The sequence below is a fragment of the Corythoichthys intestinalis genome, chromosome 14, assembly GCF_030265065.1.
Source record: "Corythoichthys intestinalis isolate RoL2023-P3 chromosome 14, ASM3026506v1, whole genome shotgun sequence".
Classification (NCBI taxonomy): domain Eukaryota; kingdom Metazoa; phylum Chordata; class Actinopteri; order Syngnathiformes; family Syngnathidae; genus Corythoichthys; species Corythoichthys intestinalis.
Window position 1 is genome coordinate 20,165,287 of NC_080408.1, and position 21,969 is coordinate 20,187,255.

The following is a 21,969-nucleotide window of genomic DNA, read 5'->3' on the forward strand; positions in this document are numbered from 1 at the left end:
CTCGGCGTCGAGCCGCTACTCCTCCGCGTTGAGAGGAGCCGGCTGAGGTGGCTCGGGCATTTGGTTCGGATGTCTCCAGGACGCCTCCCCGGAGAGGTGTTCTGGGCATGTCCCACTGGCGGGAGGCCCCAGGGACGACCCAGGACACAGTGGAAAGACTACGTCACTTGGCTGGTCTGGGAACGCCTTGGGATCCCGCCAGAGGAGCTGGTTGAAGTGGCTGGGGAGAGGGAAGCCTGGGCTTCCCTGCTAAAGCTGCTGCCCCTGCGACCCGACCTTGAAGCAAGCAGAAGATGATGGTTTGGTATGGTAGGATACAAAACCATCTTTAAAAGTCTGGGTGTTTATCAATTGACAGTCAGAGAAGTTGTCTACAAATGGAGAAGGTTTGGCACTGTTGCTTCTCTCCCAAGGAGTGGCCGTCCACAAAAGATGATGCCAAGAGTTCAGCGCAGAATACTCAGAGAGGTAAAAAAGAACCCTAGAGTGTCTGCTAAAGACATACAAAAAAATCACTGGCGCAGTCCAATATCTCTGTGCACACATCAACTACATATAAAACTATGGCCAAGAATGGTGTTCATGGGAGGACTCCACAGAGGAAGTCACTGCTGTCTAAAAAAACATTTTTGCCCGTTTAATGTTCGCGAAAGGGCACTTGGACACTCCATAGAAGTTTTTGCAAAATATTTTGTGGACTGATGAAACCAAAGTTGAATTGTTTGGGAGTAACACACAATGCCATGTGTGGAATAAAAAAGGAACAGCTCACCAACATCAACACGTCATCCCCACCGTGAAGCATGGTGGAAGGAGCATCGTGATTTGGGGCTGTTTTGCTACCTCAGGGCCTGGACAACTTGCAATCATTAATGGAAGAATGAATTCAAAAGTTCATCAGGAAGCATCTGATTGAACCTATTGCTGCCAAAAGGGGGGGGGGGGCACAAAATATTAAATGTGATGGTTCATTTACTTATTTTCTCCTTTCTGTCATTGTTTGAATACTATCCTCATTAAAATATGAAAACCTATTAATGCTTCGGTGGTTTTAGTTAAAGCAGACATTGTATTTTCATCTGTGTGATCTTGACAAAGATCAGATCACATTTGATGGTGACTTTATGCAGAAATGTGAAATTCCAAAAGGTTCAGATACTTTTTCATACCACTGTATATTGCATTGTTTGTACTACATAATTATGGGCAGTGTTGTCAGTAACGCGTTAGTTAGTAATGCGCTACTGTAATCTGATTACTCTTTTCAGTAACGAGTAATCTAACGCATTCATTTTTCTACACCAGTAATCTGATTAAAGTTAGTTTCCTTAGTGTCTCTGTGTTACTATTTTTTCATTGCCTCATAACGTATGCAGAATGAAGAATATTGTAGTCATGTACGAAGACCATTTTGAATAGAAAATGCTAAAATAAAAGGTTCCTGGTATGTGTTTCCATGACAACCTCTAAGCTATTTCCTGTTTTGATCTCGCGTCACGTGTTGTGGGACTGAGGCGGGTGGACATTCGCGCCGAGTGTTGAGACGTTGCGAGGGAATGTTGATCTGTGGATATCCATGAATGAAGGTGAGTATTTTTCCTTCATTCTGGAGGGTATCAGCAAAAGGTTTGACCCCCTACATGCGCGGCCGTTTCGTAGCTTTGCCATAGCAACGACAGGCAGTCATCGCTCCAAGTTGGCAAGCTTTGTTTACATCATATGCGTGTTGCACATTTATGCCGTGAGGTGATGTGTTCGTTTAGCGTCTGTGGGATGTGTTGTAAGTCCGATTGAGTGTAAAGTGCTTAGTTGCCGCCACGTTTTGTGGCCAAATTGACCGCGTGTGTGTTGAGAGGAGTACTTCCGGGTTGTGCACGCACATCCGCGCCCGCCACCACCTTTGCAATTTTGTGCAGTCAGTTTGCATTGTTTTACATTGGCACTGATATGCTGTTAACCATAACCCGAAATTTAGAAGTTTTGACATTAGGCTTAATCTTAGAGTTAGCAGGGTTTAATTGGTCGGTGGTAAATGGTAAATGGTGTTATACTTATGAGTTGATTTCAACAAATTCCAAGCAGTTTGTCAGATATTTGTTAGTTTGAGGGCTCCGGAGTGGCTAAGCTAGCGCAAAATTCTGATATTCCCCTTTAAATTGAATCATCGGAATGTCAATTACATGTGAGGACATTTTTCTGTTGTCACTCTTATGATGAGGCGGCAAAGGGAGAAAAATGGGTAAAAAGTGATAGATTACTTTTAAAGTAACTTAGTTACTTTGATAATGAAGTAATTAGTAAAGTAACTAGATTACTTTTTTGAGGCATAATCAGTATTTAAATTACTTTTTCAAGCAATCTGTGACAACACTGATTATGGGACACTTGAACATTTTCTGTACTGATACCTCCACATCTCAAAATATACTGTACATATTAAATACAATATATGCTAAAAAAAAAACAAATATGATACAATAGTGAAATACATGCGATGTCCCTCTTTTATTTCGCAATTTTAACTCCAAAATCACATTTTGCCTATGTACAGTGTGTGATGGAGACATACAGTATTTAAGTCAGCCAATGAGGGAAATAAAGGGAATTTATGAATTACAAAAATGTCCCCGTTAACAGTTGCAGCCCAAGTTTTTGACCTCAAAGTGTTTCATTCTGCTCCAGTTGTCATGCCTGTGAATTAGATTGCGTCTTTATTGAAACTGAACTGTTTTTATATATTTGTATCTACACACAATGCATACGTTGTGTTATTCAAAACCGAAACAAAATGCTGTTGTAAAAATTGTGAATTATGTGCACAAAAAAACATTTTTTCTTTAAATTAGTTGTTTATTACAAAAAAGACTGTACACGAATTTCAATGAACATACCTTATGTACAAATTGAGAAAGGACAATCACATCTCTTCTTATGAACACTTAATTTACCCACCGTTTTTCCCCAGCATACGAAAGACACAAAAAATAAAGTAGGCATTCAGACCAGTGATACCCTGAAATGATAGTTTGTGAAAAACATTGAAATGTTCTGCACATTAGTGGGTGTCCCATGATTTCTCTATATGAAAAAGTACAAATTATAACCTTCACATACAAAGAGTGTGCAAACGTTTGTACAGTCGATGTCAAACAAGTGGATTGCAATGCTAGTATTACATAAATTTAAAAAAAAGTTTTCACCGCATAAGTCACCGAAGATGGAAACCTACAATCATTATTGGAATGTATTCACTCTAAATGTTTACAAATGTTCATGCATGTGGATGAATAAATACTGAATGGTTTGGGGGGATATATTCCACTAAGAACATAACAAAAGGCATTTCATTTTTGTTCATTCTCTAAATAAAATTTCACAATTAAGCCCCTTAAATATATAGTGCTCAACATGAATGAGTACAAACCCTTGGAAAAGTAACATGACAACATGAACACAAGAATGTACTTCAGAATTCCAATAACAATTACTCACCAGCCGTTGAGCTCTAGTGAACTTCATTTTCTGAAATAGACATTTTAGCTTTGCCCAGCTTTCACTGTGTACCGGAACCAACATGGACATTTGTGGTCTGTTGAAAAGTGTCATATTATCACAGGCAATACTGATTCTGAGCAGAAACTCTGCTGTACTCATTTATGTTAACTGTAAATGATTGTGTAATGGCAACAGACAGCAAGTTACATAAGGCTTTCTGTTTGATTTCAATTACAACAGCTTGTGCTGCATTGAGGGATTTTTGTGCAGCTCTCAATGAATCACGGGATCACTTCAGAGTTAGACTACCATATATACTCGCATATAGGTGGCTCCAGCAGATAGGTCGGACTCCTAGTTTAAGGTTAAAAAAGTAGGTATTTTAGGTTGACCCTCGTATAGGTTGAACCACAATATGGGAGATTTTTGGGCTAATTTTTGGCCTAATTTTCGATATCAATATGACTGAAACAAATTAAACTTGGTACATTTTATTGTTTATTGGGTGTATTTTTATTTAGTAAAAATTTATAGACATAGTAACCGATAATTATTACATCACAAACAAAGCCAATGCTGGCCAAAAGTACTGACACCCCTGCAATTATATCAGATAATGCTCAATTTCTCCTAAAAAATGATTGCAATTACAAATGCTTTGGAAGTAATAACTTCATTGATTTTGCTGCAATGAAAAAAACACAAAAGAGAATGAAAAAATGTTTTAATCATTATCATTTTACACAAAACTCCAAAAATGGGCTGGACAAAAGTATTGGCACCCTCAGCCTAATACATACTTGGGAGCACAATCTTTAGACAGAATAACTGCGAACAACCGCATCCGGTATACATCAATGAGTTTTTTTACAATGCTCTGCCGGAATTTCAGACCATTCTCTTTCGGCCAACTGCTCTAGGTCTCTGAGATTTGAAGGGTGCCTTCTCCAAACTGCCATTTTCAGATCTCTCCACAGGTGTTCTACGGGATTCAGCTCTGGACTCGTTGCTGGCCACATTAGAAGTCTCCAGTGCTTTCTCTCAAAGTGTGTTTTTGAAGTGTGTTTTGGGTCATTGTCCTACTGGAAGACCAATTATCTCTGAGGGAGACCCAGCTTTCTCACACTGGGCCCTACATTATGCTGCAAAATTTGTTGGTAGTCTTCAGACTTCATAATGCCATGCAAACGGTCAAGCAGTCCAGTGCCAGAGGCAGCAAAGCAACCCCAAAACATCAGGGAACCTCTGCCATATTTGACTGCGGGGACCGTTCTTTTCTTTGAAGACCTCGTTTTTTTCCTGTAAACTCTATGTTGAAGCCTTTTCCCAAAAAGCTCTACTTTTGTGTCATCTTACCAGAGAACCTTCTTCAAAACGTTTTTGGCTTTCTCAGGTACGTTTTGGCAAACTTCAGCCTGGCTTTTTTATGTCTCTGGGTCAGAGGGTGGTCTTCCTGGGTATCCTACCATAGAGTTTTCATTCAGACGCTGACGGATAGTACAGGTTGACAATGTTGTACCCTCAGACTGCAGGACAGCTTGAACTTGTTTGGATGTTAATCGAGTTTCTTTATCCACCATCCGCACAATCTTTCGTTAAAATCTCTTGTCAATTTTTCTTTTCCGTCCACATCTAGGGAGGTTAGCCACAGTGCAATGGGCTTTACACTTATTGATGACACTGTGCACGGTAGACACAGGAACATTCAGGTCTTTGGAGATGGACTTGTTGCCTTGAGATTGCCCATGCTTCCTCACAATTTTGCTTCTCAAGTCCTTAGACAGTTCTTTGTTTTTCTTTTCTCCATCCTCAATGTGGTACACACAAGGACACTGGACAGAGGTTGAGTCAACTTTAATCCACTTTAACTGGCTGCAAGTGCGATTTAGTTATTGCCACCACCTGTTATGTGCCACAGGTACGTAACAGGTGCTGGTAATTACACAAATTAAAGAAGCATCACAAGATTTTTCAAAGGGTGCTTATACTTTTATCCAGCCCATTTTTGGAGTTTTGTCTAAAACGATAATTATGTTATATTTTTTTCCCATTCTCTTTTGTGTTTTTTCATTGCAAGCAAAATAAATGAAGATATTACTACCCTTTTTAAACCAGCCAGCTGCTCACAAGCCTGAAGAGACAGAAGCTAAAGTCAGCCAGTAAGCCGCTAATGTAAGCGAAGCGGCAGAAGCTGACACTAGCCAGCTAGCTGCTAGTGCTGCAGCCCCCCTGCATCCCAGCCCAGCTACGATTGCTTGTGGATTTGTGAGAGAGGATCGACGCACATCATTTGAGTCCACAGCAACCATGAAAGCAGAGGTGTTATGGTTGCCTGAGAGTTTAAGATGACGCTCGCCACGCTAAAGGCTAATGCTAACGAGAACGCCTCTACATGGCCTGTTGTCTATGGTACACATTTGCCGCTTCGGCTGTGATGTTGGTCTTTATTTCTTCCTTGGGCTAGTTTTGTTAATAAGTACTGCTTGTCTAAAGTTACAGTGCATATTTTTGTTGTTGTACGAGAGGTTGTATTTTTTTTTTTTTATTAGACATTCGTAGATTATTTTTATTTTTTTATTTTAGCGTTCGTATTTAATGCTGAATTGTATGCTTTTTCAGTTTTATGACAGTCTAAATTCGGCAGTGGTCAGCATGTCGGGTGTATATGTCGCACCACCATTCAGGGCCGAAAATTTTGGTTAAAAATTTGCGACCTATACGCGAGTATATACGGTGCACATCTTAGGCTCTTCATATTGAAATCGTACACATCCAAAGGTGAAATTTCTTTGAGAAAGGGTGTCACAATACTTTTGTCGTTACAGTGTAACGTATTAGCCAGTCACTATTAAATCAACGACAATCACAACAATGAGGCTAATACAATCAAAATGAGTGAGCGTTCACTCACAAGAGGAAAAACAAGGCTGCCTTGTTACATTTCTTCATAGATTCGAGGTTGTTCGGGTTGATGATTACTGTAGTTAAGCACCGATGAAAAGCACCATACTAGGACCTTACGAGCACAGCTATTCATGTACTGTATGGTGATCTCACGCACATACTTGACTCCTTCACATACTTCGAGACAAGCGACAACTACATTGGCTGGACAGCGCATTAGTAATATGCAGTGGCAGTGATAAGGTGACAGATAAAGTAACAAACAAACTGACAGTTTCCAAGTTATACGTTCGACACCACTAGAGATGATGAAGAAAACGCACATTCAAGTCAAAATGAACAAAATGTATAATCTACTTTTGGCACCACCTCCACTGAAACTGATGGATATTCACAAGGGGTGAAAAGACACAGACAAATGCACTTTACAGTTAGCTTCTCACGTAACACTTTATCACTTCATGTAAAAGTTAGAGTGCAGAGTTAGGATTTTTTTTTTTAAATATTACTCCACACACACCCAGTTGAACACTTTTAAAGGGATCCCACAAATATCATCTAAAACAGAAAATGTATGGTACTTTTTAGAAGATCTGGTGACCAGCGAAATAATGTAATATTTTTATATATACCGTATAATGGGACGGTTACACAGGTGGCTAGTATAGCTGTCTCACAGTTTAAGGTTCTGTAGTTAGATCGGTCTGTATGGAATTTCTCCTGTGCATGTGTGGGCTATTATCCAGGTAGTCTTGATTTACTTCCACATTATGAAATAATGTGTGCTAGTTTTAATTGTAACACGTGATTGTGAATGCCCTATGATTGACGCTATCCAGTGTCCAACCAACCTCTCAGCTAAAAGACAGCAAGGATAAGTTTCCCTGAAAAAGATAAGTCGTAAATAACGGATGGTTGCAGATCTTCTAATAAAAACATTTTCAGTGTTTGAGGTGATATCACAATGAATCCCTGAAAGGCGATGTTGCTTTTTTCCCCAGTAACATCTCTTGGTTGAGGCAAAACTATTGTGACATTCAGTCGTGTGCTCAAGCACTTATTAACTCCCCCCAGTTTTGGTAAGGTAGAACGGATGTTTTTTTTCAGGAGAGGGAACAGCTTTGGAACATGACCAGTCTGCGGTTCTGCAATGCCACGGGGCACAGCAACACAATGATTTCAATTGTCAGTGGTGCAGCACCTTGTGGAAGAACTGGGTTTGAACACTGCAAATATGATACTTGTTGTGCTGCATTAACATATTAACACAAACATTTATAAATATTTAGTTCTCTCATTTCTCGTGAGGAAAAGAGTCAATGTCGGAATAAAAAACTTTCACCATCTAACAGCATTAGGAAATGTGTTTAAAACTCCTCCATTCGTGTCAACAGCGCAAACTAACAGAACTCACTCTTTCAAAGCTTCAACAGCCATTGTGCTTCTTCCAAGTCGAAATGGTATATTCCGAAAGATTTTGACATGGCACTTGAATGAAAATGAGAGATGACTGCTGAAAAGAACCGCATACATATGTACACCTTCATTGTTTTACCCCCAAGCCTGGTTTGGGTGTTTTTTTTACCCTAATCAGCATAGTGCATGATGGACTCGACATAATTTCCTGGAAAGAGACCTGTGACACCGTTGCAGACGCCTTCAAACCAGCCGTCGTCATTTTTCTTGATGATATAAATGATGGCACCTTCCATGAAGGATAACTCATCCTCCTTGTCCTTGCTGTAGTCATAGATGGCAACAACTACGAAACAGCAGAAATTTAATTAGAAGAAGGAAGTTAATGGGTCAAAACACTGGTTCAAAAGTTGCTTAAAGTGTAGTGCTGCAACGATTAATCGATTAACTCGAGTATTCGATTAGAAAAAAAAAAAACCAAATTAAATTTTATTGCTTCGAGTATTCGTTTATAGTGGCATTGTAATGGTTTATTTTGAAAGCGTTTATATTTTGCTTTATTGATTAGGGTAGATACACTGCCCAAAGGTCTGCCTCATTTCACATAGCTGAATCCAGCTGCTCCCTGTTAAGACAAACGTAAGCAAAGTTTTTGTCTGAGCGAATGTTTTTTAATGCATTCGTAATTTACCGTAATTTACCGAATATAACGCGCACTTTTTTTCCCCAAAATCAACTTGTAAACTCATGGTGCGCATTATAAATGGGTACATGGATGGAGACAGAAATATATATGTATTACATATATATATAAACCGATTTTTTTTCATTGACACGGCCACGTTGTGTTGAAGAAACGTATGCGGCGACCCGTTGCCGACCATTACGGTACGTGACGTCACCATTTTGTTTCGGTAATACTTCACACTAATCGGCCGAATGATTTCGTCTGTGTTAAATTCTGCTTTTTTCACTCTTCATAAAGCACAGAATTTAGTTTCTTGAACTCATTTGAGTCGACGTTTATTGCAGCTCCACAATTCGGAGCATAACAAATGTAATCATCATGAGGAAACGAGCAAGTTATACAGCAGCCTTTAAAAGAAAAGTCGCATCCGTTTTGTTTTCTCCTAGATTCTGGTAAGTTGGAGAAGTTGTCAAATCATATTATTACCGTAAATATTGTCAGTTTACGGTAATGTTTTGAACTACCAATGTGCTATGCTTGTGCTGTGTTTCACCAGTCAGTAAAATGACATCTCTGTATCTGTACACGAGCTCTGTTTTCTTGTATTCTTCTATTTATTGGTGCTAAAATTAGGGTGCGCGTTATAAACGGGTACAATAATTTCCCCCAAATTTTACAAGTAAATTTGGGGTGCGCATTATACACGGGTGCGCCTTATATTCGGGAAATTACAGTAGTTTATAGGTCTATTGCCTGAAAAATTTGTTAAGAGCATTGTAAAAAAATAAAAAATAAAAATGTTAGCATTTTGTAGCATTTAAGCTAGCGGACTTGTGTTATGCAAGTTAGCCAATCATTCTTTTGTTGAACTTAGATCCTGATTTATTGATCTTTTTATACTGTTTGAGGCTCAGCTCAGGTATTTTAATTTTTTATGGTCCTGATCTGATTACTCGATTATTCAAACTAACTAGGTCATCGATTAATCGACTACTAAAATAATCGATAGCTGCAGCCCTATTAAAGTGTGTTAAAAATATTTGTCTTGTGTCAGCATCTTTGTTAGTCATCTTAGATTGTGTGTTTCTTGTGTGAAGTGATAGCCCTGCTACACAGTGTAAAGTTAGTGTAAAATATAGTAAGTGCTAAGCTGTGCCACTGATGTGTCACTTTGATGTCACTATTAAATTTCTTAAATCAACATTGAGGAGCGGATTTCGTCAGTAGTGGATGGAGGTGGACAAATATATTTTCTTCCGAAAGTGCATGTGATCAATTTCGTTTTGAGTCAGTAAGCCCAAAGTACAGCTCTGTCAGACTGGTTGACAAGCGCTAACGCACAGGGCTGCTCGACACGACCCTTTTGGAGCACTTACGTCTGCGTTGGCATCAATGAACATTTACCACAGACACACCATTGAACGTGACCAACTATAGATTCTGAACAATATGTTCATTCAACTCAATATGAGTAAGGAACAAAATTATCTTGAATCATATGTTTAAAAACAAAAATCCTTTGTGTGAACTGGATTTGAAACTTTTTACCGTGGGCCATTACGTACGCTAGGAAAGATGAACCTTAAAGTGCCTATAACAGCAAAAACCATGTTTATTTCATGTTTCACGGGGTATTTTATGCTCCTGAATGAAATGGACAGCTTGGATGTGTGTGGAAGCGGTTGATATATTTATTCAATTTTTTTTAATCCCGCGCCATGAAAATGAGTGACTTCCTGGATTTACGAAGAATGCGAATGTGACGTCAGCGGGATAAACATCTTCAGTATACAGTCAATACTAGAGTGTGGAGAACGACAGCAGAGTCAGTTGATTTTGGGGATTATTTCGTTTATTTTTCGCATCACGCCAGTCCAGTGTGCTGCAGGCGTTTTTTTGCTGCACCAGGGAGAGGAGTGTGAGCCTTTTTGGGTTCCAAAAAGTTCCAATTCACCGCTGATAATGGGCAAAACAAGTCCGACAACTGTGGGACCACTGTAAGGTGAGTAAGCTACGTGTTTTATATTATGTACGTCAGAGAGGGGTGCTGATCGTGGCCAGGCCGAGGAAAGCGTGTTCCCGGCGGGCACGCGAATAGGACCGAGTGGGCTGGATTGGCCAGCCAACCCGGCCAACATCGGACGACGTGGCCAAGCCCAAAAAAGCGCATTTATTTATCGGCCGACGACCATGGTTTTGACAAGTCGTCGACCGTGTGGCCTTCTCGGTCGACAGGGTATAGCATAAAATACCACGTGAAATATGATATAGACATGCTTTTTGCTGTCATAGGCACTTTAATATTCAACCTGAAGAAGAGAATGCATCAAAATGCAAAGGGTAAGTTTTTGTTTGTAACTGAACATTTCAGCAAACACTTGTTTAAAAATAAAGACTTTGTGAATGTGTACATTATGCTATTATGCTGACGTCAAAAAAACGTGCAAATTGATGATAAATATTCTTAAAATAGTATTGTTTCTTACTATCCACAACTTCTTGTTTGTGCGCCACCATTTTGTAAAGGTCGTTTCCTCCCGGAAACTAAGGTATCATAATAAAATCCCAGTTTTCCAGTAGAAAGTACAACTTGAAGGGGCGTTCACATGCAATTTTCAACTCAATAAGTGGTATTTACCATAATTACGACACCACATGAAGGCAGCATTACCATAATTACCACAACACATTAAGGTAGCATTAACCACTGATTGCACATGCACAGGAAAGTTTAGCGGGAGACTCCTCAACCACTCTCCAGCAGATTGACTTTGATGTTGAAGGACGCTAAATTTTTGTCTGATGAGTTTTTCATCTTTCAAATATATAGTATATCTCATGTGACATTATTCAAGTTAATTGTGGGCCAGTTTTTCTCATCAAAATTAAACTGTATATGTTACCGTATGCTAATAATCTTTATTCAAGTCACAATAACTTTGTGTTGTTTTTTGGCCTACTTGAAATTTAAAAGCTACAGTACCACATTTTTTAGACACTTGAAACACTTAAAATCTTTTATTTTTCCCCAAATTTGACTTTGCACCTTTTAATTCAGTGTGCCTATGTATGAATTCTAGTTGTGCTTAATGACCTCAAACCAATTTTGTTGGACCATTATGCTTCTCCAGGAAAATGTTCAAGAATCACATTCGTCATACGCATCAATGAAACAAATAAAGGAATAATAAGATACAACTTAAAAAGATAAATAACTAATGCTATATGTACATTGATGCACTTATGCGGCTAATAATCAGGTGCACTTTATGTAAGAAAATACACCCGTACATTGATAGTCCGCGTTATAATCCGGTGCGCTTTATAGTCCTAAAAATACGGTACTTCCTTAACCAAAGTTCAATTAACTAAATTAAAAGAAGCACATACAACAAATTTCTAGTACACAGAAGATTTAAATATAAAGTAAATGTAAAACTATTAATTTATATATCTTTTTTAAATCGGTTTCCAAATTATTTTTAAGTAAGAATAGATAACATCTTAGAATCTACATACCTTTCTCTAAATAGGCCTTTGGAGCCCAGTGGGGATCTCCATCAGCATAAGGGTCACTGTAATGGACAACTGCAGCCTCCTCGTCTTCATAGTCGACAGGCGGAGGAGGAGGCGGGGGTGAGGGCTCCTCAAACACACCCAAGTCTTCAGGTGGAGGTGGTGGAGGTGGAGCTGGGCTATCTGTTACTGAAAGTCAACAAGACCAGGTGGACAGTTTTTAAAGGGATCCTCGATCTTAAAGACATATAGGCTCTAATAAACCACAATTGTTCTCTTGTACTAAAATATGTTGCTAGAAACACATAAAATGTTAACTCAATGCAATATTTTCATAATATTTAGCACATATTTTGACCGATAGTTGGCGCCATGTTTTGCGAGCTCGGAGTGATGACGTAATTGGGATGTTTCCAATTGTGTACAACAATTGTGTATTGCTGCATAAACTCTCTAAGTAAAATGCCACGATGTGCTGCTTTTAATGCAATTTCCAGTCAAATGGAAACAAGTGTAGTGATGTGAGTCTCCACAGATTTCCTATTGACAATGAGGAGAAAGGTTTTGGAAAATGCCTGTATACTGACAAAACTTCTTATAGACCCAAGCCTTTGTTCTCGCCATTTTTCTCCTCCCGCATTCGAGGCTTTTAGTCGACGGCAACTTATGAAAGAGTTCACCGGAGCGGCTGGATATACGCGGAGACTAAAATCAAATGATGTTGTAACTATTTTCCCTCACAATAAGCCTAAACTCGCTCGGGTAGCGAGTGAAATGCGCGCAATAAAACGCCAAAGACAAGAAACTCCTGGCCGCTCTCTTAAGCAGGCAAGCCGCTCCTGTCGCTACAGCGGTTGGTGAACCTTCTGGCGTACCGCTAGTCAAAGAGAAAGCTAATGATTCACCTCTACTGTCAGTTCATCAGGCAGTAAGTGTGTCTGATCAGTATTCCCCTAATATGAGTGATGCTGCCACTCAAACTGATCCGGACACGTCCGATGCAGTGGCCAGCTGCTGATGTGCGCCGAGCACTTAATATGGACCACCTGTACGTAGCTAAACGTGAGTTGGATGTGCAAGACATGGTGGACACTCGATCCAGATGACGAATTTTAATAAGGACAGTCAGCCACGGCACGACTCCGATCCTGACTGTCACACGTGTGCAATTATAGTTTTATTACCTTCAGTGAGCGTTTATAATGTCAATAGTCATGAAAATAAAAATGCACGAATGAAACCTTCAGTGAGCGTTTATAATGTCAATAGTCATGAAAATAAAAATGCACGAATGACAAGGTGTGTTCAAACTTTTGGCCTGTACTGTATGCAAAGCACACGACAGCTCTGGATGCTAACAATTTATATAATTATATTGGAATAAGTTTGATGACGCAATAGCTAACCTTGAAGATCTGCTAACAAAAACCGGAGTTCTCAACAGCATACGCTCTCTCGCTCCATTGTCATCAAGACGCATTTGCCGCAAGTACATAACCAGTTTTGCCCAACTCTTGTCTTATCAGGTATTTCCTGCTCTGCATTTTGCCTTTGCTGCTCGTCTTGTGAACGACCGACAGTGCTGTCCTGCTCTTTACTTTTCCCCTCTGGTTCAAATTGGAAGGGCAGAACCGACGACATGTTGGGGTAGCTAACGTTTGACAGGCTAGAAGTTCGGCAGCGGGCCCGGTGACGTCACCGCACTGCGACGTCAACAAGAATGGCGACCTGTCACTTAAAATAATTTTACAAATGTTATTAAAACGAAAACCTTAAGAGGGGTTTTAATATCAAATTATTATAACTCATACTAACATTTATCTTTTAAGAATGACTTGTCTTTAAGATCGAGGATCCCTTTAAGAATATAAATATTTTTCTGAGAATTTACTAATATTACATTCAGTAAGACTTGGAGATCTATTCATGAATTTGCCTTTTGATTGTGGGCAGCATGGTAAACTAATGGTTAGCAAGTCTGCCTGCACCTATGTAACACTGGTTTGAATCTCAGCTCTGAACATTATGCATCAAGTTTTCTTGTTCTCTCTGTGTTCGAGTAGAGTTACGCCGTGTCCCAATTTTTCCAGAGACCCAATTTATCCCATTCCTTTTTGTTTTTAAAGGAAAAAAGCTTCTAAAGCATACACTGAACTGCCCTACCCTCACAATCCATTCACGGTGTCGGGTTAATTGCTGCCAGTCAGGAAACTTGTTACTATAATAATAGGGTTGTAGATGGGTCCCACTTTCTATGGGCGTTGCTGTCAGAGTTTGAACTGGCTGGGAGGGGCGGGGTTGAGCGCTCCCTCATCCTTTTCCCAAAGACTGGTTGGGCGCGACTTAGATGGGCTGTGGGATCGCCCTGGGTCCTGGGGGGCGGAAGGTGTTGCGTCGTCTATGGCTGCGAGTGGGTGGGCGTGCCTGCTCCCTCCTGATGGTAGGGGCGGTGCAAGGCTTGTCTGATGGCTCCCATCCAGCAGTTTCATTAACTGTATGTTATGTTACCTATGACTTTACCACACTCCTATCTGACCTATCTTCCCTCTTTCCTTCCTTCCTTTGGTGTTCCTCCCTAGATGGTCTCCCCCATGGTAGTTGTATAGAAAATACAGAAATAGAAATGTTACTTATATTAGGTAATATTTGTATTCAATCGTGTTATTGCATCACTATTCCCACTTTTAATTCCCTCAGTCCCCCCTAATCTTTCAAAACAAGAATGACGGGGGTATGGCAATCACCTATGTGTCACATTAAAACTCTTCCAGTCTTTTTCCCCCCAGCGTTAATAACAGCGTTAACTCCAATTCCCACTGACACAGGTAATTTTTTTTAGCACGTGATAAATTATGGCCCTTCGCACACGCTGTAGTTTGATGAAAATAATCTTCGGACCGCCAGAGAGACAATATTTTCAGACACGATGGCCTGTAGAGTCTGGGTGAAATCCTGGTTGATAGGCAAAAAAATATTGGGTTTTAACGGCGAAACATTATGGTCGTTTTTTTGGCATGTTTGGATGAAAATACAATTTAGGGGTGTGCCATCTTAGGCACCCCACGATTCAATTCGATTACGATTCAGGGTGCTACGATTCGATTCTTGAACGATGATCACGGTATTGACGATGATCGAGGTTATCACGATTATAACGATTATCGATGCATCGTACATTACTAATTAATAAAGTAGACAAACAAATTTTTGTCTGTTATTTGTTTAAAATATCCTAATGATTCAACAGGAACGATGGAAACATGCCCATACAACACTCAACAATACAATAAAATTTACACAGGTGGAATGAATTCCACATTTTTGGAAACAAAGTGTCTTTAGAAATAAGCCTTCTTTTAACCAGTACAGTGCCTTGCAAAAGTATTCGGCCCCCTTGAACCTTGCAACCTTTCGCCACATTTCAGGCTTCAAACATAAAGATATGAAATTTAATTTTTTTGTCAAGTATCAACAACAAGTGGGACACAATCGTGAAGTGGAACAACATTTATTGGATAATTTAAACTTTTTCAACATATAAAAAACTGAAAAGTGGGGCGTGCAATATTATTCGGCCCCTTTACTTTCAGTGCAGCAAACTCACTCCAGAAGTTCAGTGAGGATCTCTGAATGATCCAATGTTGTCCTAAATGACCGATGATGATAAATAGAATCCACATGTGTGTAATGAAGTCTCCGTATAAATCCATCTGCTCTGTGATAGTCTCAGGGTTCTGTTTAAAGTGCAGAGAGCATTATGAAAACCAAGGAACACACCAGGCAGGTCCGAAATACTGTTGTGGAGAAGTTTAAAGCCGGATTTGGATACAAAAAGATTTCCCAAGCTTTAAACATCTCAAGGAGCACTGTGCAAGCCATCATATTGAAATGGAAGGAGCATCAGACCACTGCAAATCTACCAAGACCCGGCCGTCCTTCCAAACTTTCTCCTCAAACAAGGAGAAAACTGATCAGAGATGCAGCCAAGAGGCCCATGATCACTCTGGATGAACTGCAGAGATCTACAGCTGAGGTGGGAGAGTCTATCCATAGGACAACAATCAGTCGTACAATGCACAAAACTGGCCTTTATGGAAGAGTGGTAAGAAGAAAGCCATTTCTCAAAGATATCCATAAAAAGTCTCGTTTAAAGTTTGCCACTAGCCACCTGGGAGACACACCAAACATGTGGAAGAAGGTGCTCTGGTCAGATGAAACCAAAATTGAACTTTTTGGCCACAATGCAAAACGATATGTTTGGCGTAAAAGCAACACAGCTCATCACCCTGAACACACCATCCCCACTGTCAAACATGGTGGTGGCAGCATCATGGTTTGGGCCTGCTTTTCTTCAGCAGGGACAGGGAAGATGGTTAAAATTGACGGGAAGATGGATGCAGCCAAATACAGGAACATTCTGGAAGAAAACCTGTTGGTATCTGCACAAGACCTGAGACTGGGACAGAGATTTATCTTCCAACAGGACAATGATCCAAAACATAAAGCCAAATCTACAATGGAATGGTTAAAAAAATAAACGTATCCAGGTGTTAGAATGGCCAAGTCAAAGTCCAGACCTGAATCCAATCGTGAATCTGTGGAAAGAGCTGAAGACTGCTGTTCACAAACACTCTCCATCCAACCTCACTGAGCTCGAGCTGTTTTGCAAGGAAGAATGGGCAAGAATGTCAGTCTCTCGATGTGCAAAACTGATAGAAACATACCCCAAGCGACTTGCAGCTGTAATTGGAGCAAAAGGTGGCGCTACAAAGTATTAACGCAAGGGGGCCGAATAATATTGCACGCCCCACTTTTCAGTTTTTTATTTGTTAAAAAAGTTTAAATTATCCAATAAATTTTGTTCCACTTCACGATTGTGTCCCACTTGTTGTTGATTCTTGACAAAAAATTACAATTTTATATCTTTTTGTTTGAAGCCTGAAATGTGGCGAAAGGTTGCAAGGTTCAAGGGGGCCGAATACTTTTGCAAGGCACTGTATACATTGTTTTCACAGATTTCTGTACTATTTTCCATGTTTGTAGTGGTACCGCTGTACTTAATCATGGTTTTACACATTTTGCAAATGAAATACACGTTAGCGAATTAGCTAATTAGCTTAGCGCTCAGTGCCGCTAACTATTAACACCTCAAAAACAACAACAATAAAGGCTAGACAGTACAAGAGGGTTCGTGTACTCACCTCTTAGAGACGCACGTGGGTTTTAGCAACACACTCGGGACATTTTTGAATTGACATGACTTGAAACCACAGCTGAACATCTGAAAGACGAACGAACTATCTCTCTTCCACTCTCGCTCTATAAAATAACATGCGCACAGAAGCGCGCTGGGTCGCGCTTCTGTCCCTGCCTGTCTCATACAAAAATTTATTTTCCAGTCTTTCAAAAGGCCCAAAATGTGGCACTTTGAGGCGGTTTGACTGGCGCAAACCTCCCAGGGACGTTTGTGGCATTTATCGAGTTGAAAAGCATAGATACAGTAACCTGTATTTTAATACATACTTGAATAACGCAAAGCAGCAGCAAAATATATTGGTTGAGTACTTACTGCTCTCCTGCATTCTGGCTACAAAGCCAGTTAAGGGGATCTGTGGTGTCAGCTGGACCATCGGAGGAGGCGGAGGAGCCACAGACACTAGATCAGCAACCCACCGCCAGCAGCGAAGAGAAGTTGATGTGTTGGACACATAAAATGACAAGTAAGGAGCGAAGCAACATTGTGGAAGAAACAGAGCATTAATAAATGAAGAATGGTGAGGAAGTCACTAAACCAAGTGAGAAAGTATTGTTTGCTCTCGGTGATTTATTGTGTGAGGAGAGTGCAATAGCTTTGTGGTGAAATAGGAACAATTTGGCACATCTTTGTTTTAGACTGGTGAATGGTCCTTTATTGATATACAATAAAGTCTTCGAAGACTACTGTAAAGCGTGTTTAGGTTGTTTTTGGGGTGGGAGTTGCAATTTTTGCATTGGTTTTGTGCTTTTCCCAAATTTTTTGTTTCATTTTGCAGTTTTCGCAGTTTGGCGTTTTTGCTCTTTTTTCCTTTTAAGTGTAGTACTTTTCGCATTTTAAGTGTATTTTCTTTTTCTTTCTTTTTTTTCATGGTTTTCAAGGTTTTTCTCCCCCCACTGATTTTACGGCATTTCTCCGTCACCTCCTGCTCAGTAGTCACTTCGCCTCGTGTTTGGGGCTTTTTTTAGGTCACTTCCTGTTAAATTAGGGTCATTTTTTTCCCATTCGAAATGAATGTTTTTGTCAAATTTTGGTGGATCTGTACGTTTTTGGTGAAATTGTGTACACATTTTGTGTGCCTTCATTTCCTGAATTTTTGACATTTCTGAAATTGAATCGGATAAAAAAATGTTAGACGAGATACATTTTGAAATTTGAAAAGTGGACATTAAATTAAATAAAATAAATTAATTAATTAATAAAGGAAAACTGCTTTGCAACGCTTCCCCCCAGTTAAGTTCTTTCGCACATTCGTGGACTGCAAGCTCTCCACACCAAATTTTTGGCATAACACATAAATAAAATGAATGATTATAAATGCATAAAAGACAGAGTTACCTGAGTTTTGGGGAAATGAGGGACCCCCGTTAACATGGGGTTGTTGAGAGGAAACAGAGGGAGCTCGGCGATACGTCCCAGTGGCAGACACCATGGAGGCTGAGGAAGTGGTGGAGGAGTTGTGACGCGAGATCTGCCGGGAGATGGTGCCAAACTGAGACATGGGGATTGGACCAAGCCCGGGACCTTGCGGCACCGAGGCAGAAGATGTTGATACTGTAGAAGCAAGAATAGGAGGAAGCTTTACAGACTGAAGATTCTGGTCTATGATTGTCTGAAGAGCATATTTAGCATATTTGAAAACGATGTGTTTAATAGACTCATCAATGTGTGTGTGAACATAGTCCACTCAGTCTTAGAGTCCCTCACCTTCTACTGGGTTATTCACGTGAAGCTTACCTAAACTATGTCTTATAAGATTTTAGGGACCGTAATGCATAGATTTCATGAGTATCACCTTCCCGGACTGGGACAAAGTTATGTCAGAAGTGGGAGTTGAAACTCCTTCTCCTTCTGGGGAACATGCCAGATGTCCCCAGCAAACCCTAACAGAACATTTGTGTCTGCCAGGTTGAATCAGCAGTCGACTCACAGTTGACGTTTTTTGGTATTTCAATGTTTTTTAGTTCACTCTTACGCGAAGTGGTAATTCTATTTTTTGTCTAAGAGTACTCACCTTGGCCCATACTCGGAGGAGAAGGTGTTGGAACCGCCAAAGGGACACCCACACCAGTGCTTCCACTATTCTCCCTGCCTCCACTGCCACCACTGCTGCCACTGCATAAAAAGGAATAGAACTATTCAAAGAATAGGAGACGGAAACATCGATCGGATCGATCTGTTTATATGCCTCCGCAAGAAGGTGTAACATTTCATTAGAATTATAGGCATAACCGAATCGATGTCGAATCATTAATAGCTTAAACATCCTGTCAAAGGAATAAAGTTGTAATCAATCCATGTTTTAGAGTTTGTCCAAATTAGGGTTTATAAATTAGGGTTCTGTTTATGACCTCGTCTTTTATTTATTTTATTTTTATGTGCTTGTTTTATGTTTTAAAGTTAACTTATTTTGCTGTTTTATGGTATGTAAAGCACTTTGGACTCCTTGGCAGATTTTTTAAATGTGCTATACAAATAAAGTTGATTGATTGAGTGATAGGGTAAAAAAATGTCAAAAAAATTTTTAAATTCCCTAAATTGTTCTTGCACCCTAGCATTATCTTAGGCTAAAGCATTTTATGGATGATGGAGTCAGGTCTACCTGTGTGTGCGGGGCCTCTGATTGAGTGAGGCTGTACGTGCAGGGCTTTGCTGGCTGCTCAGTCGGGCTGGGCTTGTCATGTAGTCGTTGGGAACCACTGGAGGCTTCACTGGCTCTAGTGTCTTGTAAGGCGTGTTGCGCCTAGGTAAGGAAAAACAGTTTAAGATGTAAAATGGGCATCTTCTGTAGTAAATAAATATGAACACGACTCAAGTTTGCTGTGTCTTCCATAAGTGTCAAAAGCATTTTTTTAGCTAATATGCTGCCATTAACGACGTTAGACATTCAATCAATTCATTCTAAGTTAGGGTTCATTGCATATGAACTCTGGATAATTTCAGCCTTTAACATTGTCTCATTTTCATTATATTTTCTTTCATAAACTACATGAGTTTAACATTCTGATTCACAATGCCAACATATTTTTGGGGGGTTGGTTGGGTAGGGAGGTTCCACCCAAAAAAGATTTCGAGTATAATTAAGTCTAAAATTTTGCATCTGTTCATTATTCATGTTGGGGTACAGTATCGCGAAGGTAAATTTGAACCAAACGGGAGTCGGTCACCAGCAAACATTTTTCAGATTTGGTTGAGTATATATAGAATGACCCTGTAAGGGCTGATACTGAATGATTATGTTTCCGGTTCAAATGGATTGGACATCTATCTCCATCAATGCCAGTGATTGAGTTACAGTGGTACCTCGAGATACGAAAGCTTCAGTACACGAAAAATTAATTTCACGAAAAGATCTGTGAACATTTTTTTTTTTTTTTTTGCTTCATAGAAAATAATTATTCAGGTTACGAAAGATAAAGCCCACTCGTGGAAATTTTTAACTATAAGATTCTGCTGCCCTATTGGTCAGAATCTTTCCCATCATGCTCCATAGCAGATACTGTACCTTTTTCGCACATCGGACATTGCTTCACTCAAAACGCAGGTTTCCACTTTTTTTTTTTTTTTTTTTTTTTTTTTTTGCTTAACCCTTCCTCTAAAATTTAACGAGGTGTTTTAGTAGAGGTTGGAACAAATTAGCTGATTTACATGTAAAACACTATTTATTATACAAAACATTCATGATACGAAAGCCACTCCGGAACAAATTAGATTTGTATTTTGCGGTACCACTGTAAATGTTTTTAAAACTTTGACCATAATGTTGCCTCTTGGGTTAAAGCAGTGCTTCTCAGTTATTTTCTGATACACCCCCCCCAAGGAAGACATAAATGTTTCGCGCCCCCCCATAACTCTGCCGCCACTGTAAATAGTATCATTTGTCTATAATATTACTATTATAAGTACGCCTCTGCCTCACATTGTATCCTTTTTTTCTATTAGAGAAAATAACAGAGATGAACTTATAAAGTTATACTTTATTAACATTGTTTTGTTTGTAACAGAAAAGACTTAACGCGCATCAATTTGCCTGAAATAATAAAAAAAAAAAAAAAAAGTCACATCCAAACTGTAAAAATACACTCAAGGTACATTTTTGACCATTTGATACTGAAAAATAAAATCATTAAATAATAAAAAATTAAAATTGATTAGAAACATTAACTCATGAGGACAATATGCCAAAAAATTTGACCGAAAAAACAAAACTGAATAGAAGAAAGAAAAAAAAAAAGTGTCTTTGGACAGAAGGACAGTTTTTATTTTCGCTGCTCCCAGTATCACCTCCAGTTTGCAATGATGTGGGGTTATTTTTGCACTGAGCATGCTAACAGTGCTCACTGGTTTACTGATATAACACTGACAAAGCGGGACGATTGTTGGCAATATTCGGCACGTTTTAGCTGAAAAACAACCAAGTGGTTTATCAATGAGATTGGGGTCTAATATCTTTAAGTGGCGTCTTAATTGATTTGGCTTCCGGCTGTCCGCTATAATCATTTTTAGACACAGTAAACAGTGGTCTTTCCTCGTCTACCACTGTATTAAATGTCAAAACCAAAAGGCAAACGGGCCGAAAAAAGCGCACTCTCGGCGGCCGAGGGAGAACCGTAGGTGAGGGCGGTCGTCGTGACGATCCCAAGCCGAAAATGGCACTTCTCGGGCGGACACGTGAGAACCGGAGAAGACAGTGGGT

General features: G+C 39.7%; 1 protein-coding gene across 2 annotated transcripts in view; it reads right to left on the reverse strand.

Moving 5' to 3' along the window:
- Positions 1-2,519: 2,519 nt before the first annotated feature.
- LOC130929852 (abl interactor 1-like) overlaps positions 2,520-21,969 on the reverse strand; it is a 32,383-nt gene continuing 12,933 nt past the window's right edge. Inside the window, exons 5-10 of one of the 2 annotated variants that reach the window (XM_057857442.1) lie at positions 19,876-20,016; positions 19,288-19,388; positions 18,612-18,827; positions 17,589-17,675; positions 12,023-12,208; positions 2,520-8,161 (exon numbers count right to left, since the gene is read on the reverse strand). In XM_057857442.1, the coding sequence (XP_057713425.1) occupies positions 7,986-8,161; positions 12,023-12,208; positions 17,589-17,675; positions 18,612-18,827; positions 19,288-19,388; positions 19,876-20,016 (907 nt within the window). In that variant the 3' untranslated portion in view covers positions 2,520-7,985. The remainder of the gene's footprint in view (positions 8,162-12,022; positions 12,209-17,588; positions 17,676-18,611; positions 18,828-19,287; positions 19,389-19,875; positions 20,017-21,969) is intronic. The other variant, XM_057857441.1, reaches the window with a different exon arrangement.